The following is a 16,945-nucleotide window of genomic DNA, read 5'->3' on the forward strand; positions in this document are numbered from 1 at the left end:
GCGGCAGCGAGATGCAGCAGCGAGATGCAGCAGCTAGTCCTGGAGATTGTTAGGTGTTCTCTGCTGCTGCTTAAATCATAGCAAGTTTGATGTCCAAGACTTCTGCTTTAACAACATCAGGCTCAGACTTTATCTTGACTTTCCTGTCATCCATTTCCTGTTGTTATGGGAGATCCTAAAACCTGGACTGCATTCAAAACAGTACCCTCAGATTTGCGGTTCATGAATGATACTGAAGGGGAGAGTCAACAATTGCCTGGTACAATACATCTTTTTTTCCCCTGGGTTACACTCCCTATATGAAAACTTCTGACCGCTGTCTTTAGAAAAACACTCAAAAACTTGAAATAAAGGCATGTGATACAAATGTATGCGAAAGCACGTTCTAGAACACCTACTCTATTGTACAGTATTGTACAGAGAGCGCCTGCTGCGTTGCAGCATGTGCTGTAAGTGACGGATACCAAATTGTGTTCTAGCTGCGTATTTGGTTACGAGGTTGCAAAGCACACAAGACGGTACTCTGCAATATAACCTAGAATTTTTGTGGAGGGCAAGAAAAATCTTTTGTTTGTATTCTAAAGCCATTCATTTCAATGCACTTAAAGTAATAGTTTTGTTGATCACAGCTAATATAAATGCAGTTTAGTCTCTAATTAAAAATAAGTAGTAGTGAATATTTTTGGGAGAGGTTTTGGTGTCCATACTTCATACATCTACTCTGTATGTCCTCAAAAATTAGCCACACAAATTAAAACCTACCTTAACAAGTAAAGTAGAAGGATATAGAAAAGAGGAAATAGCTCAGAAATAACATAAAAGGAGATCCAAATTAGAGATGATGTCAGTTCTACCTACTGCAACAAAAAACTGTAAAAAGAGAATTTTAACAAACAAATTAGGCTTGGCAAGAATCCCTTTGAGGGCTACAGCTTGTATTATCAAGACTTCTGATTTTTAATTGTTTGGAATTACTTTAAAAGGAAGATTAAATAGTGAGTTTCTGAGTAATTAAATGCAATGTAAGTTAAACTAAATATTCTTATGCTGTTTTGCTATGTTTACACTTGGAGAGAGAACGCTATAACTGTGAAGTATTAATCATCTTTTAACGAGACTGCATGTTTAGTGTAGTTCAACTAATTGTTTCTTGTCACAGTCTTCTGTGTTTTAATGCAACAGGTTACTTTTTATTCTTTGTTTCATTGCCTTAATAAACCTTAATAAATACATTCTGTCTAGTATTTGACTGGTGTAACCATTGCATACTAATATAATTGTGTCAAGGTAAGGCTAATTCACTTTGGGAAAAGAGCTTAATTTGCACTCCTTATGTTGAATGCACATTTTCTCTAGTTTTCAGCTAAACAACCACTTTAGTGTCTAATAAATTAGTGCCCAATAAATGCATCATAAATCTATCATTGTAAATAGCTATCCTCATGACAGTGTCCATCCAGCAACTGTGGCACAAAAGCATTATCTGCAATGAAAGACACATTCAAAAGAGGTTCTATTGCCTCGTGTCAGTAGTAGAAGGTAAAATTCTATTATCAGCATATTGATTCCAATCCTGTAATGTGCTTTTAGATCCCATTAAACTATTGTCAAAGTGCATTCAGCAGAAGTTGAAAAAGGTACTTAATAATTTGCACATTAGACGGCTAATTAGGGGAGCTATGCCATCAACCTTATTTTCCAACCCCAAATAGCTTTAGTTTTTGATAAAGAACTGTATAATGCAGTGATACCAGTTGAGATTTCAGTTGTTGGATCTGCTGCATAAAATGGTGGCCAGTAAAAATGTCTCAAAAGAATGTCAGCCTACAGTTACAGGTGCCTTCAGGAAGCTGTGTATATTGATTTTATTTTTCCTTTTATCTTGTAGATTAGATGGTGATAAAATAGTTCTAAAATGCTTATAATAAGTGTAAGGTTAACAATTCCAAGAAAATACCTCCTCTTTTCAGACCTCCCCCCACCCCCGCAGTGAGGAAGATGAGTTTTGTGGCTGTCCAGGGGAAGAGAGTAAGATTCAGACATGTATTCCTCATCCTGCAAAAATGTTAGGTTCTGTACTGCAGGGACTGTTCTAAAACAGTGATTTTTGAGATTACATGGATTGGAACAGTTGAATGTGATCAGAATACTTCATAATCAGAAGACTCCATAATTAAAGTGTAGAAGAACAAATCCACAGTAAAGCACTATAATATATATAGTAGCAGTTTCTATGAAATTCTATATAATATAGAAGTCAGTGTCAGGACACCTTTGGCTTTTTAAACAGATGTGATTGCCATTGCTGTTGCTGAAAATATGTTGACTCACTAAAGGAGAGTTTTTTGACTTTAAATTTTCAAGCCTTAAAAATAATTCTGAAACTGGCTGTCTTGGTGCCTTCTTTTCTAGGATACAGTGGCTTAGATGAATGATTTTGGAAGTTTTTCAGAAGCAAAATATTTAAGTTGAGGCTGATCCTTCTCAGGCAGATTTATAACACTAATGGCAAATGCATTCTTAGGCATTCAAATGCAATCTCCTACCTGGAACTCCTGCCTGAACATCTGGAAGACAGATGACAGGGAAAGAAAGAAAAGCTTTATTGACTTGTTTTCAGAATGGGGAAGAGCTTTAGGGGTGATGTGAACAAAAGTGATCAGAGTCCAAGAGGAAAGGTAAAATATTTTCATCTGTCCTAAAAACAAGTTTGTAGGAGTTCTTGACTGTCTGTAAGAGTGCTTTTTGAAACTGTACTGGAGATTCTATGATTATATGAAGACATACATGTTTTCACGCACAAGAAAAGAGCACCTAGGTGACATGTCCATTATTCTTTCTTGAAATACTTCCTACTTAACTCTCTGAATGTTCCCTTTTTCTCTGTTAGCTTGGGATGCAGCTGCCACTGCCAGATCTGTGTGAGCAGCAGCTGGCATGAAGTTTGTCTACCAACAGAGACTTGCAATTTTCTGTCCATAATCACATTAGAAATCAACTTTGTGTGACAGATTATTATCAATAAGCTAGAAGATAAATACTCCAAATTCTTCCTGACAAATAGTTACTCACTGTTTTCCTCTTCATTATTGTGATAACGTTCAAAATAGTAGCTATAATAATGATTGAACTGTTCAGTTGAACTGAAGCTATACATAAAATAATTTACTACTTTTTTTTAACAAACTGTGGTGGTTTTCTTGAATAAGAATGTAAATGCAAGTGGATCACTTTTTTTTTTTTTAAGTAAGCGTGTACCTGGAGAAACACATAATTGAATTTGTAGCCACGAAAACCCTAAGTGCATGTAATTGTAGTTCCAACTGTATCTAACCTTCAGTCAGAGGCCTAATGCAATACTTCTGTCTATAGTACTAAAAAAAAGCAAAGCACCTTTTCTTGCAGATTTATAAAAATATGGGACTTTTTGTATCCTACTTTGATATTTCGCCTTTATTTTGAACACATACTTTGTGAATATGGAATCAAATGCAGTTATCTGTGGTATTGTCTGAATGAGCTGAATACTTATCTCAATAATATGCATGAATTGATTGCTTTAAAAATAAGTGATTCTGATAATGAACCAAGTTAAGATGATTTTTAATTTTTTTTTTTTTTAGATTTACAAAATAGAAAATAAGGTGATGACACCAGTCTACACGTTTTGGGTAGTTTTCTAGTTTTGCCCATCCTGTGTAACCTGTGTTATCATCTTGCACCATCTAGTGGTAAAAATTGGATGGATAAAAATAAAAACGCAAGCTGAAAAATCTTTCAAGATGTAATAAATTGTATTGTGGCCTTTTGAAAAAGGAACTCTTCAACAATCACAGTGTGACAATTAATTCCTGACATTTAGAATTAGATGGGAATTCTACAACAGTTCCTTTAAAATGCCATGAAAACACTGAATGAGTAGAAAGTGCATTGACATTTACTATGGTTTTACTGCTACCAAGTGATACTACTTTCTGTCTTCTGTTTTACATCTGTCTTATCTTTTATGGCATAATATATTTATTATTCCTGCTACATTAGCCTTTTTGTATCAGACTGTGATGATACTTTGACAAAACGGTAGTAGGAAAAATAGGATTTCTTCAAGTATTTTTTCCTCTTTTCTAAAAATAGTGGTCAGAAAGAGTACAGTGCTCGTTCTTCCACAAACCAAAGGAAAAAATCACAGGGAGAGAGAACAGCTTTTATTATACAATGATTACAGCTTTCCCGACATCTGTAGACCACCGTGGAGACAATACTGCTATAATGCAAACATAAGCATAAATGAAACTGTGCCCTGATTTCTATTTGCTGACACGCAAGGAAAGTCAGATGTTTTGCTTCACCTAGTGCTGGCATGAATCTTAAAACACAACAGTTGTCTAGAACACCCTGCCAGTAGTTCCCTTTGCTATTTTAGGAAGTCAGTTCAAGCATCCTTTTATGTAAATACTGAGCTCACAGAAATTATTGTACACAAATGGAATAATAACTATTACTTAAGTTATTGTTGGTGTCCGTATTCTTGAGAGAAGCTCGATGAGTTAGGTAATACAAATATGCTTTAATACGGCCAAATTCAATGTGTCCATATGTCAAAGAGAAGAATTGTATTTGGTGAAATAACAACAGAAGAACAACAATTATGCAGTTCTGCAAAACAAATAGAGAAAATTTGTAGTTAATTACTGTTAGCGTTGAGGTCTCAACAGTGATCAGTGCATATGGAATAGCATTGGTAACTCTGACCCTGTAACACTGAAGAGGACAGGAATTTAAATAATAAGTAAGAGAAAGCTTTCTGATCTTGTTAGGCTTTGTAAAAAGGGTATTTTCTAGGAGGAGATTGAAGGAACCTGACTGACATTGGTTCAGTGAAAAAAGATCTGGGAAGATTAATGAAGTTGCTGCCTGTAAGTAATATGTCATGGATATAAGCTATAGGACAATATTGAAATAAGAACAATAGGTATGAACAAACTTTACCCATTTGACTTGAAGTGGAAATTAGAAGTTTCTAATCATTAGATGAATCCCATTATTGACTAACTTTCCAGGGACAATAGCAAAACTACTATGGTGGGATGAAACGCACTACATTTCTAGACTGCATTGTTGGCTGCAGTAGCAGAGAAAGCTTAGCAGTGACCCCTTTTCATCAGATGTTTCCACTGTGGTATGGAACATGTCCCATACTTCCATTAATACTCCTTTTGGACTTTGACCAGTAAAAATATCCTCACCCTCTGGCCAGTCCGTGGCACCAGGTACTGGCTGGTATCCCCTAGAGTGGCCAGCTGCATAAGTGCCAGGCTCCACAAGGGCTGGGCTCCAGGGAAAGTGTGGTTTAACTCCAGCCAGCAACATCCCCTGGGGATGGGGAGGAGAATCAGGGAAAAATCAGGGAAAAGGTGAAACTTCAGGTTGAGATAAGAACAATTTAATAATGGAAATTAAACAGAAATAATAATAGCAATTGTAATGAGAAGGAGGGGGGAGAATAATAAAATCCAAAGGGTAGGAAAGGGAAAAAAACCCGAGTGATGCACAGTTGCTTTACCACCCACTGACCGATGCCCAGCCAGTGCCTGAGCAGTGATCAGCAGGCCCCAGTCAACTCCCCCAAGTTTATATATTGAGCATGATGTTCTATAGCATGGAATATCCCTTTGGATAGTTCAGGTTAGCTGTCCTGGCTGTGTCCCCTCCCAGTTTCTTGTGCCCCTCCAGCCTTCTCGCTGTCGGGGCCTGAGAAACTGGAAAGTCCTTGACTTAGTTGTTGGTAGGTCATTTCTATACTAAAACATCAGTGTGTTATCAACATTATTCTCACACCAAATCCAAAAAACACAGCCCTGCACCAGCTACTAAGAGGAAAATTAACTCTATTCCAGCTGAAATCAGGACAGAAAGCTATTCTGCCTCTTGTCTTGGTGGCTCTTGTCGAAGGGAACTCGGAAGGGAACCAAGCTAATGTGTGCAGGGTATGAAACAGTCAGTTAAACTGACATCTTTGTTTTATTTAATTCTTCAGGGAGTAAGGTTTAAGCATAGTCAGTACTGCCTGCACACAGACATGGTAGAATATTAATGAATTTTTTTCTATGGGCGTAACAAAAGCAAGAAGCTCTCAGTTGAAGGATTAAAGTGGGAAGTAAGACATATTTTTAACACCTATTGTAATTCAGGTTGTTATAGCTTATCAAGGAAAGTGGTAAATACTCTATCACATGGAGTCTTTATACGAGGATTGCCTGTCTCTCTAAATAATGTGCTGTAAGTCATCTGTGGATTTATTGAGTTAAATACAGGAATCTTTAGACAGAATCCTCTGGCCTGTTATCTGGGAGGTCAGATTCACAGATCAGAATGTTCACTTTTGGCCATAAAAAACTATTAATCAAGTGAAAATCTGAATTCTCAAAAGCACTGTGAATTTTTAATCTTACTGTTTTTCATTTTGCTTAGTACTGGAACAGCTTACATTATTGGGAAGCATATTACAAAAGAAGCTATTCACATGTTTAATTCTCTGTGCTTTAAGGATGCAAACATGCACAGACTGAAATGCACAGTTGTTTAAAAAAAACTTGAAAATTGCCAATTCCAGAGTGCAGAAAACCAAACGCTCTTTTGAAGGGTTCAGAAGGTGACAGTATCTCAGCTTTTCAGGTTTTTAATCCTCCTCTTAGTTTTCTAATAATTCCTTCCAATTGGGCTGCTACTCTACAAAATTATCCTCATGTAGTAAAGAATAGAATATGTAAGGGTCTTCAGTGTGTTAGTAATAACAACCTTTGATCCTGGTTTATATCTTGATGCAATTAACAATATCTTTGGTTTGCGGTTGTTTAGTTTTTTTTCATTAAAAATTCTTCTGTGTTGAGGTACCTTGGTACTTGAAGGACAAAAGTTAAGCTTCCCAGTAGAAAAACAAGGTTTGGGCTTGATATGTTTGTTTGTTTTTTACTTTTGCTGAAAGTACTGAGCATGTATAGCTTGGATTTTGAATGGTAGGAGTTGTGAACGTCATTCTGTAAATTATGCTTGTATCAGAATCTTGATTTTTACTCAGCAGACATTGCTTTTACCATAATGTGATCGTGTAGAATTCATGATCACTGGACAGTTAGAGAAGAGCCTAGCAAGTCAAGCACAGCTTTCCTAATCCAACTGGAAGGAGAGTGCTCTGTGTGAGCTCTCTGCTTACACAGGCTATCGTCTCTTCCAGGTCCCTTACTAGTGTAAGGGAAGCTGGGGCAAGCTTGCCAAGGGGCAGTTTTTCACCCTAGTTTCTGTCTGACTGGCAGTGGTGAATTTAGTATTGCACACTGACTGCTATAAAAGAGATCTGTCTTTGCCAAATGTGTTTTCTGGTAATAAACCACAGGGCCATGCAGTCAGCTGCATTAGCAGCTGGATGTCTAGTTCTAAAAACCGGATGCTATAGAATATGCTCTTATGAGTAAACAGAAAAATCAGTACCTTTATAACTTGTTGTAGTCTTCTATCTTAGTTTGAGGTGAATATTCTTGAGTATATTCTAGTAAACTTCAAATATATACATCACTTACTAGAATGTTTTGGAGTTCAATTTTATGGTTACAGCACACAGAATTAAAAGTTTACCGAAGTGATGAAAACTGTTATGTTTATAGGTGGTTGAACTGAAGCCAGGTGGAAAAGATATTCCTGTTACCAGTGCTAACCGAATCGCGTACATCCATCTGGTGGCAGACTACAGGTTAAACAAACAAATTCGACAGCATTGCCTTGCTTTCCGTCAGGGACTGGCCAATGTTGTGAATCTTGAATGGCTTCGAATGTTTGATCAACAGGAAATACAGGTACTTTTGCTTAAAACTGCAGAAACCCATTGCTTTAAAGTGAAATAAATGCTATTTTTTGCCTGTAATTAACTGTCTAATTTCCTTCACTATTAGGTTCTGACTTCTGGTGCCCAGGTTCCTATTAGTTTGGATGACCTTAAATCTTTCACAAACTATTCAGGTAAGCTTATTTTACTGAAGTAAAAGAAAGTATTATGACTGACTCCAGAATAAACAAACTTGCTTTTTATCCTAGCTTGTAAAAAATTTTGTAGGGTCATTCTTGTTAACTTTGGTTGTTAACTTTGGCCAAACTCTAGATGGGCCTGAATTTTGGAAGATTGGGTAAAATTGCAACCTAATTTTATGAATGCTGGGAAATAAGGTATGCAGTTTATTTTATTCAGACACTTAAATAGAAGTTTAGAGCTGGATAATAAGAGGACACGTAATTCCTTTCCCAAATGCATATTAGTCAGTGATGGTGTCTGCCATGAAAATAAGTCTGCAAATGCCTTTGGGATAGTTGGGTTTTTTGCTCTGCATTTATTATGAATGTAATCAAAAAGTAGCTACTATATCATCAGTTCACATCCGGGCTTACCTCAAGGTAAGTTGATTCATTAAACAACATCATGAGTCTTGCAGATTTTGGAAACTCTTGGAGTAAAAGGCAGTAGTCCAGAGTTACTAGGTAAATGCTAAACTAAATAAAATTAATTTAAAATAAGTAGGATTCAGTGAAGAAAACTGCAGTTAAGAAGGTGAGGGAAATAGCCACACGAAAGCAATGAATGAGAAACCCAAAATGCAGTGATCAAAGAGATCTGTAGATACTGGAAGTTAGCAATGTAAGCCCACTGGTTATAATATTTTCTCCAAGCTTTTCAAGACTGATGCTAGGTTTTCTTACATGAAACTATTCTACCGATAAATCATTTAAATCTCATTACAGGTGGCTACACAGCAGACCATCCTGTAATCAAAATATTCTGGAGAGTTGTAGAAAGCTTCACTGATGAAGAGAAACGCAAGCTACTCAAGTTTGTAACAAGCTGCTCTCGACCACCTCTTCTGGGGTTTAAGGTATATGTCTTCCCAGCTTCCTGGCAAGTTTTTGTAAATGCTGCAGGTTATGAGACAAGCTTTTTTGTCTGTGGGAATTTACAGTTTGAGAAGAACGTTCCTCTGTGACTACAGAAACAGTTTCAATGCATTTGCATGTATGATCAGTATAGTTTTAAAATACTTAATGAAATATTGTTCTCTTGTCTTCTATTTCAACTGCAAAATTTGATAAGCTACAAATACATCAGTTAGAGCACTGAACTCTTTGTCATGGAAGATCCTTGATGCTGTTTCATGTTACTGTGCAGAAGCAGTATTGCTACCAGTTTCAAGGAACAGGTTGAGTTAATGTCTTTCAAACCAGGCGAAAGAGGATTTAGGGTATAAAAGCAGCCATTAAAATTGAACCCTTTAAATTAACCATTTGAAGCAGGAGATGTTTTTCTTTCTAATTACTGTTTATCTGTTTATAGGGTCACAGTTCATTAGCCTTTGTATCTACATATTTTGCTGATGTCATTAACAATCTAGTGAAGCTTAAGTATGCAGAAAACTTGTCTACTGCTTATAAAACGAAAATGCTGATGCAAGTTGAAGGCATTTTGAAACTGAATTCTGGAGATACTCTACCTATGAGTTTCAGCTGTGCTGCAAAATTTTGGTTAAGAACTGGTCATGGACTTTATTTCTACTAAAATTTAGGAACATTCAGTGCTTTTCTGTAAGAAAATAAAAGAATAAATTGATTCAAGGCAACTTTTAGTTGCCTCACTTTTAGTACAATAGTCAACAGTGTGTTTGCTGTTGTTCCACATAATCCCACCTTTGTATTAACTTTTACAGGCATTGCATCATGCAGTTCCTTTCAAGTAAGAATAATATTTGTTGCTAAACAAAATTTGAGTACATGTACTTTTAAAATTTTCACATCATAAGGTACTGTGGTACACTTTTTAATTAGCAGTGGATAGTAACTAATTTTCTAAATTTATAGGTAAAATAGGTAGATCAACCCATAAGAAATAAATGCAGGTATTGTCAAAGTCCTGAAGGCTTATTAACTGTTTTGTAAAATAAGTGGTGTTGAATTAGCATTTTCTCATTATAGAAATACTTCAGGGACAGACACTAGCATTTTATATAGGAACAAGGAATTCAGGTAGACATAATAGCCTGGAGGTGAAAACAACATACTTTGAATTTTGCACAGTTTTTGCTTGAATTATACTGTGAAAGTTCATTCTGGTGGGGTTTTTTTTTGTTTTGTTTTGTTTTAATCAGCATTTAAAAAAATACTGGAAAGGCAAATGCTAGAAGAATATTTTCTTAGCTTGAGGAATTGGGCCCTTTCCTGTGACATGTCCTGGGGGTGACACATGATAAAGGTGTCAGAAGTAAAAAATTAAACAAAAATCCCCACCTTCCTCATCCATACATACAACTTAGATACTTGTAGTACTTACCATTTTTTTCCTCTTATGGAATTAAACAAAATTAATTCTAGAATTTTTCAACTTTGGATTATTGACTTTTTTCACGAATACAGTTTTCTTCTGGAAAACAAAGATGACACTCCGGTATTGAAATGATGGTTAGTCTCAGACACAGCCCTCTGAAACTTGAATGATTTAGAATATATAAAAGCAGATGTGAGTTATCATACAGTAGTGTGTGGATCAGTTACGAGAGGTGATGAAAGAATACTCCCGGTAGCTTAAACAGCGGCTTTTTTTCCCTATGCTGCAAAGTGATTTTGGAAGTGGAAGAGTTGTTTCTAGTGCTAAATTCTGCAGGGAAGCACGGCCCTTTTCCCTTGACTTCGATCTATCCCCTTATGCTGCAACTTCGTGATCTCTTCCCTTTCCAATTTTCCTATTTCTTTGTAAGCTGATGGAGGTATGCAGCACTGCCATTGCAGTGTGTGATCGCTCAAACCTCCGTTTAGTACAGTCGTGCTGTAACCCTCTGTGCAGTCTCACCCTCTGCATTATCCCCTCAGCCGCTGTAGCAAGCTCTCTGTGGTGGCGTTAGCATGTGGATAGGCAACATATCCTCCATCTTCAATACCTGTAACGTATAGCTCAGCCACACTCCATTTACAAGCACCTAGGAGAGGAATTGGCACTTGCTGTTTGTAATTTGTCTGACTGTTCCATGTGTCTACTTCAGGGTGAAATGAATCATGCCTTAGACTCCACAAAACATACTAACTAGATCCCCTTGAACAGTGAAGAGTGTCTGGGTTGACTATATTTGGATATGCAGGCAACAGAGATGGCTGTTTGATAACATGAATCCTATTTAGGGTATTCACTGATCGATTTATGTGATTGATTATTTAAAAGCCTGCAAGCATTTATCTTTAACTCTCAAGCCTGCAAGCATTTCTCTTTAACTCTCCAGTCCGTGTGAATATCACTGTACGCTACTCTTGCAACAGAGTTTTATAGGACAGTGTGGAATGAGACCAAGAAAGAACAGTGCATGAGACGTGTAGTGAAGGGAGAGCTGGGAAGGAGTTGTATGGAAACAAAGTAAACAGAAGTCACTTTTTATATGTTTGTTGACATATTTTTTTAATTACAAGGAGAGAGGAGGAAATGCAGATGTAGCTAGCCAGCTTTGAGGTAACCAGCGTGACGTTTGAAGAGATGGAGGAAATTAATCAAAAGTCTAAAAAATTAAGGCTGACAGTGACATATTAGAAAGAAGCCACATGTGGAAAGCTGAAGTTTGTGTGTGTACTTGGGTGGTAGGGCACAGACTGACTTTAACATACTTGGCTAGGAGAACTGGAAATAAAATAGTCATCAAATTTTCAGCATGGTGGCAGTAAGTTAAAAGATTAATTCACTGTGCAACGGACTTGTGAGCTCAGCCATGTGCAAGAGTCTTGGCAGCAGCTGAGTAGAAAGGCATGGCTGCCGCTCTGCTGGCAGCACCTAGCAGGAGCTAGGTCAGTACTTGCATGGTGCTTGCAGTAGTATCTTGTTAACATGTATTTACCCATGAACCAGGGGTTTGCCAGAAAAGGAAGTGGGTAACTGGTGTTGTCATCAGTAGTAGCATCTTGGTAGCCTACAACAGTGTGATGTTTATAGCTCTGAAGGAGAAGAGTGCAAAGTGGCAGGAGCGCTGAATATTGCGGGCCAAATCACTGTCTGAATATATTTAGACATTAACACAAGCTATCTTCAAAATTTGTTTACAGTTTTAATATAAGTACTGTATTTTTCTGAGGAACACAGTTGCTGGTTCTCACTCTGAAACCTTCTGTACACTTTATATTGTGGAACCTTCACATTTTCTTAAAGTTAATGCATGTTAATTTAAGATAAGGCAATGTCTTGACATTCATAGCTAATAGATGACACAGTTTAACTTTGCATCATTTAAAAATTCTGAACTTTCACTGCAAAATTCAGACTCAGAATAACATTTACTAAAGCTAATTAAAGTTTAATAAGTTTAATAAATGTGATTGTTATGGACAAAAAAAAAGCCCCAACATTAAAGCATGGTTAAAAATTGTTAAGTTCCAATCAGGTCACATAATAAATTGATGATACTTTTCACTTCCAAACTATTGCAGTTTCCTGCTGTACAGTATTTAATTATGCAACAAATGGTGCCCTTGGCATGACACTTCAATTTAGAACTTCATTTTTCCATTTTTAAAGCTAAAGTAGGGGAATTCAATTAGCATTTTGAAAGGAACACTAAAAATGCAGCATTTTTGCCATGAAATACTTCTAAGGCCTCCATTTGAACAATAATTTAGCTTAGAATCTCATTGACCTTTTGCCTTTGGAGCTGGGATTTTTTTTCCAGTTTTTAAAATCAGAACTGTTTTACCTCAGGCAAGCATTTGATAAAATGAATACTTTCTTGCCAGCAAAGTTCTTGCAGTTCTTGCAGTGATCTAGAGGTAACAAATATAATTTTCACTATACTCTTTTTCTTAGAAGAAAAAAAGATCTGATATTATTGAAACAGATACTACATACAAAATGTCTTATGAGTCTGTTCCTCAGATCAATAGTTACCACATCACTGTGCACATCAGTATCATCCCAATAACAGCCAAGTGACTTTAATAATTAGTCTGAAGAAACACTGAGTATTATTGCTTTAAGTAAAGCTAGACCTTTATTTGGAGCTTATAAAGTACCTCTCATTTCAGAGTTCTAGACATAGTAGTGTAAATACTTGCTTAATCTTACACATGAACAGGTCTACTGAAGTCATTAGTACTGTTCATCCTGAAGTTCATAAATTGCAGGCTTGCTGAAAGATTAGTTTAAACAGAAGTCTCCCGAGGGCAAGAAATGCCTTTAGCATTGTATCAGATAATTGATTTCAATGAAGAAAATACCATTGTATATTGTGGTGAGTAAAGGAAAATGTTGGCTTGATACTCATCCACTGGAAGAATTTATCTTATATATCTGGGGCATGCTAACTGAAGTTCTAAAAGGAAAACACTGAAAGGGTATGTTTGATCATAGTTCCTTTATTCGGGATTTTTTTTTAATGTCACAAATCGATGTAGTATTACAACTTCATAAAATTTGTTCTTAGAATTGATCACTCATTCATCCTTTTTCTTAGAGCATCATTTGAACATGACAAATGCTCATGTAGCATTTGTGCATAAAATTGGAATACTTTTAAACTAACAGAAGAATGTTGTAACTGGCATAGCACATCATTTCATTAGCTAGAGCAAAATTGCCTTTGTTGGGATTTTTTGTGTATACAGAAACAATGTCTTCCCTGCCTGGAAAGAAAAACCCAAAGTATAATTCTCAGAAGAAGCTATGTCATTATACAGTGACAAATATTACATGTCATTCAAGGACAGAACATCCTTTTCCACTTACCTCCATTACTGCTAGTGGTCTGTTGTTCCCGGTGTTCAGCATGTTTCACTATCGGAAAACATCACTGTAGCAGGGACCCGTCATTTTCCTCTTCCTACATAATAAACAGCATCCATGGACATTTGAGAGGTGGTGAGGAGAGTCTGAGGTTGTGAAACCCAGTTGTTTCTCCCAAATACAACAAAAAATTTCTTGCATGCTGCTGTATGACTTTTTCCATTTTGGGGTTCACTGTTCTTGTGGGATCACAGATTTGTAGAATAGAATGTACAAAAAGTAACAACTTGTTATTTTTTTTCCTTAGAACTAAATTGCTTTGTGTTTTGCAATTTAATGGATCTCAGTGGGGACAAGGGTAGAGGAAGGCACTATACAATTCAAGAGCTCTTTTGGGGCCACCAGGAATAAAAGAAGATGCCACTTGATTATGTCATTGTGACAGGCTTTAATTTCATGATTTATTTCCTAGAAGTCTTTGCTAGCTGTTATGGGGTAGGTTTTGGCCTGTATGTATTTTTTGATACGTTTCTTCTGTTGCATTTTTCAGGAGTTATATCCTGCCTTTTGCATTCACAATGGAGGATCTGATTTAGACAGGCTACCTACTGCCAGTACCTGCATGAACTTGCTGAAGCTTCCTGAGTTTTATGACGAAAATCTTATGCGAAGCAAGCTTCTTTATGCCATTGAATGTGCTGCTGGATTTGAATTAAGCTGAGTCGAACTGATGCTTATTTGGATGATCTGCAGAGGAACTAACCAGTGCCTACTCTATAAGCAGCACCCTACCCAAGCAGTTTTAAGGGAATTCTGTCTAGATTTCTGCAGCTCTTGTGTCTTACTGAATGCCCTCAAATAGGTTTCATTTTTAAACATTATTTCTTAGTTAGCTTTCATTAATTAATATTACATTGACACTGCTTTATGATTGAAAACAATGAATGCTGTGTGCAGTGTGGTTGTTTTCTGTGTTTATGCGAAGAAAGAGCACATTTAAAGAACAGTGACATCTCAGTGAAATTAACCAAAGATGAAGCTTTGGCTTTGTGCTGTTCAAACATAAATAATTTCACAAACTGGCAATAAAGTTGTGTACCATGCAGCGCATTGGGATGAGACAGGGCTAACAGCCTGTAATTAATCTCTTAGAGGGAAGTGAAGCAGATGTTTGCAGATATCCCAGAACTGAGAGGATGAAAATGCTCATTACTGATAACCTAACATCTTTATCTTTACTTATGTTGTAGAATTGTTTACAAATCATAGTTTTTGCAGAACTGATTTTATTTTATACTACCTTCCCTCAAGATGGTAGGCACTGAGATAAATAGTTTATAATATTCCATTTGTGCTTTCTGAAATACCTTGGAGAAATTGGATTTACATTATTTTAAGTTCAACCTTTGGCTGTGTCATTATCACTTGAACACTGTCGTAAATGGATGTGACTATCCATGTTTGTTCTGTTTCTGTCTTTTGTGCCTGTACAGATTTTTTTTTTAATGTATCAGACGCCTATTGCATACACAGTACATACAAAAGTCATCACTTTGGAAAAATATACGTGTAACAACTATTAAAATTATTTGAACCAAAGTTATCAGGCTTTATCTTTTATATTTGAAGCCTGTGGTGTTCACATTCCTTTTCCCTATGGTTTCTTTCCATCTTAAATATCATATCTGTGCTGTAGACACTAGTCAAATTCCTTATTTTTTTGTGATTAAACAGCTTTTACATCCCTCTGCCTGCAGTACTTCTGCTAAGAAAAGTAGGTGGGAATATGCTGCTTTAATGTAATTTGATATCTGGGAAAAAAATTGCTTTCATATGTGTGGGAGTCATCTTGCGAGAGACGGGACACAGCACACCAATATGATGCTCTGTAAAGTCAGTTTACTCTATCAAAAGGCGATTCTTTTATACAGTTCTGATTTCCGTACATGTGCAAACCTTAATGTTGATTGTTGCATACGATGTACACACGCTTTAAAACCTCTCATTATTGGCTATGTCCATTGACGTCTATAAAACCTCATCCTCATTTAACATCCTCGTTCTAACATTTTACTTCCTCCTTATCTGATGTCAGAATTGCCACATCAGCGCTTTGTGACCGTTCATCAACCTTTATCCTTTACCTTAAATCTTCTTCCATGGCCCAGGCCACTACACATATGGAAGGGACTGATCTTCTAGTAGTAGGCACATTGTTGGGTATTCATATGCAAACTGTAGTCAACTAAAAAAAAAGGAGTTATACTTTAAACTGTAAGATTCATAAATGCATCCCTCTGAACCTTAGTTTTATATTCTAAATCATCAAAATTTACAATCAAATTTGTATTCATCTCTTATGCAAAAAAATATTTTGCTGTTACTGGAAACTGTTTGATTTCATATTTAATAAGCAGTAACCAGCAATATCCTTTTAAATGTGGGGAAACTGAGTGATTTAAGATGTTTACTAGTAACCATATAAAAATGTATAATTTCTTAATTTGGGTAATGAAGTGTTAAAATACTATTTGTAGTCTTGATGTACAGAAATAAAATGATTGGTTTTCTTTTTGGTTTTGTTTTAGGCTTTTTATTTATGTTAAATGTTACGTACTCAACCTATTCTTTATCCCAAAATTCTTTTCTTGTATATTTTTCTATCTAAATTATAGAACTTGTAAAGAATTTGAAAAAGGAGATCAGTAATAGTGGAACTGCCTCCTCCTAATCACAAAACCTGAATGCTTCTTTTTAGATAGCATTATTTATTTTAGATCCTAATGCTTTAAATATTTTGAATTTTTTCAATTCTGTTATTTTGCTACATTGGGTAGTGTTGTATCTGTGTTTTGTAAAAATAAATTCTCGATTAAATATTAATACTTTGAAGATTCTGTTGGAGTCACGTCAAGTAATCGTGACTGGTAATGCTTTCTGCTTTTGTAAAAGGAGACAGTGCACACTATTCCTGTTACCATGAACGCAAGTTCAACAGAGAGGGTAGGCTGGGTAAGTGAGTTGCAGATAGGTATAGTCATGTAATTGCAGGAATCACACAGTTGCAGAAATCTTCAGCAGAGAATTTGAGTTTGCTGAAAATACTCTATTTCTTCAGTATGTAATAGTTGGCAATCTTGTTTTGTGTATTCTGTACATTAAGTA

At 36.2% G+C, this 16,945-nt stretch overlaps 1 protein-coding gene across 2 annotated transcripts in view; it reads left to right on the top strand.

Annotated features, from left to right (window-relative positions):
- The window catches only part of UBE3C (ubiquitin protein ligase E3C), a 77,019-nt gene extending 60,664 nt beyond the window's left edge, over positions 1-16,355 (top strand). For both annotated transcript variants that reach the window (XM_014282539.3, XM_005442284.2), the window contains 4 exons: positions 7,662-7,850; positions 7,947-8,013; positions 8,788-8,918; positions 14,331-16,355. In XM_014282539.3, the coding sequence (XP_014138014.1) occupies positions 7,662-7,850; positions 7,947-8,013; positions 8,788-8,918; positions 14,331-14,501 (558 nt within the window). In that variant the 3' untranslated portion in view covers positions 14,502-16,355. The remainder of the gene's footprint in view (positions 1-7,661; positions 7,851-7,946; positions 8,014-8,787; positions 8,919-14,330) is intronic.
- The last annotated feature ends 590 nt before the right edge of the window (positions 16,356-16,945 follow it).

The sequence above is a fragment of the Falco cherrug genome, chromosome 4 (genome assembly GCF_023634085.1).
Source record: "Falco cherrug isolate bFalChe1 chromosome 4, bFalChe1.pri, whole genome shotgun sequence".
NCBI lineage: Eukaryota > Metazoa > Chordata > Aves > Falconiformes > Falconidae > Falco > Falco cherrug.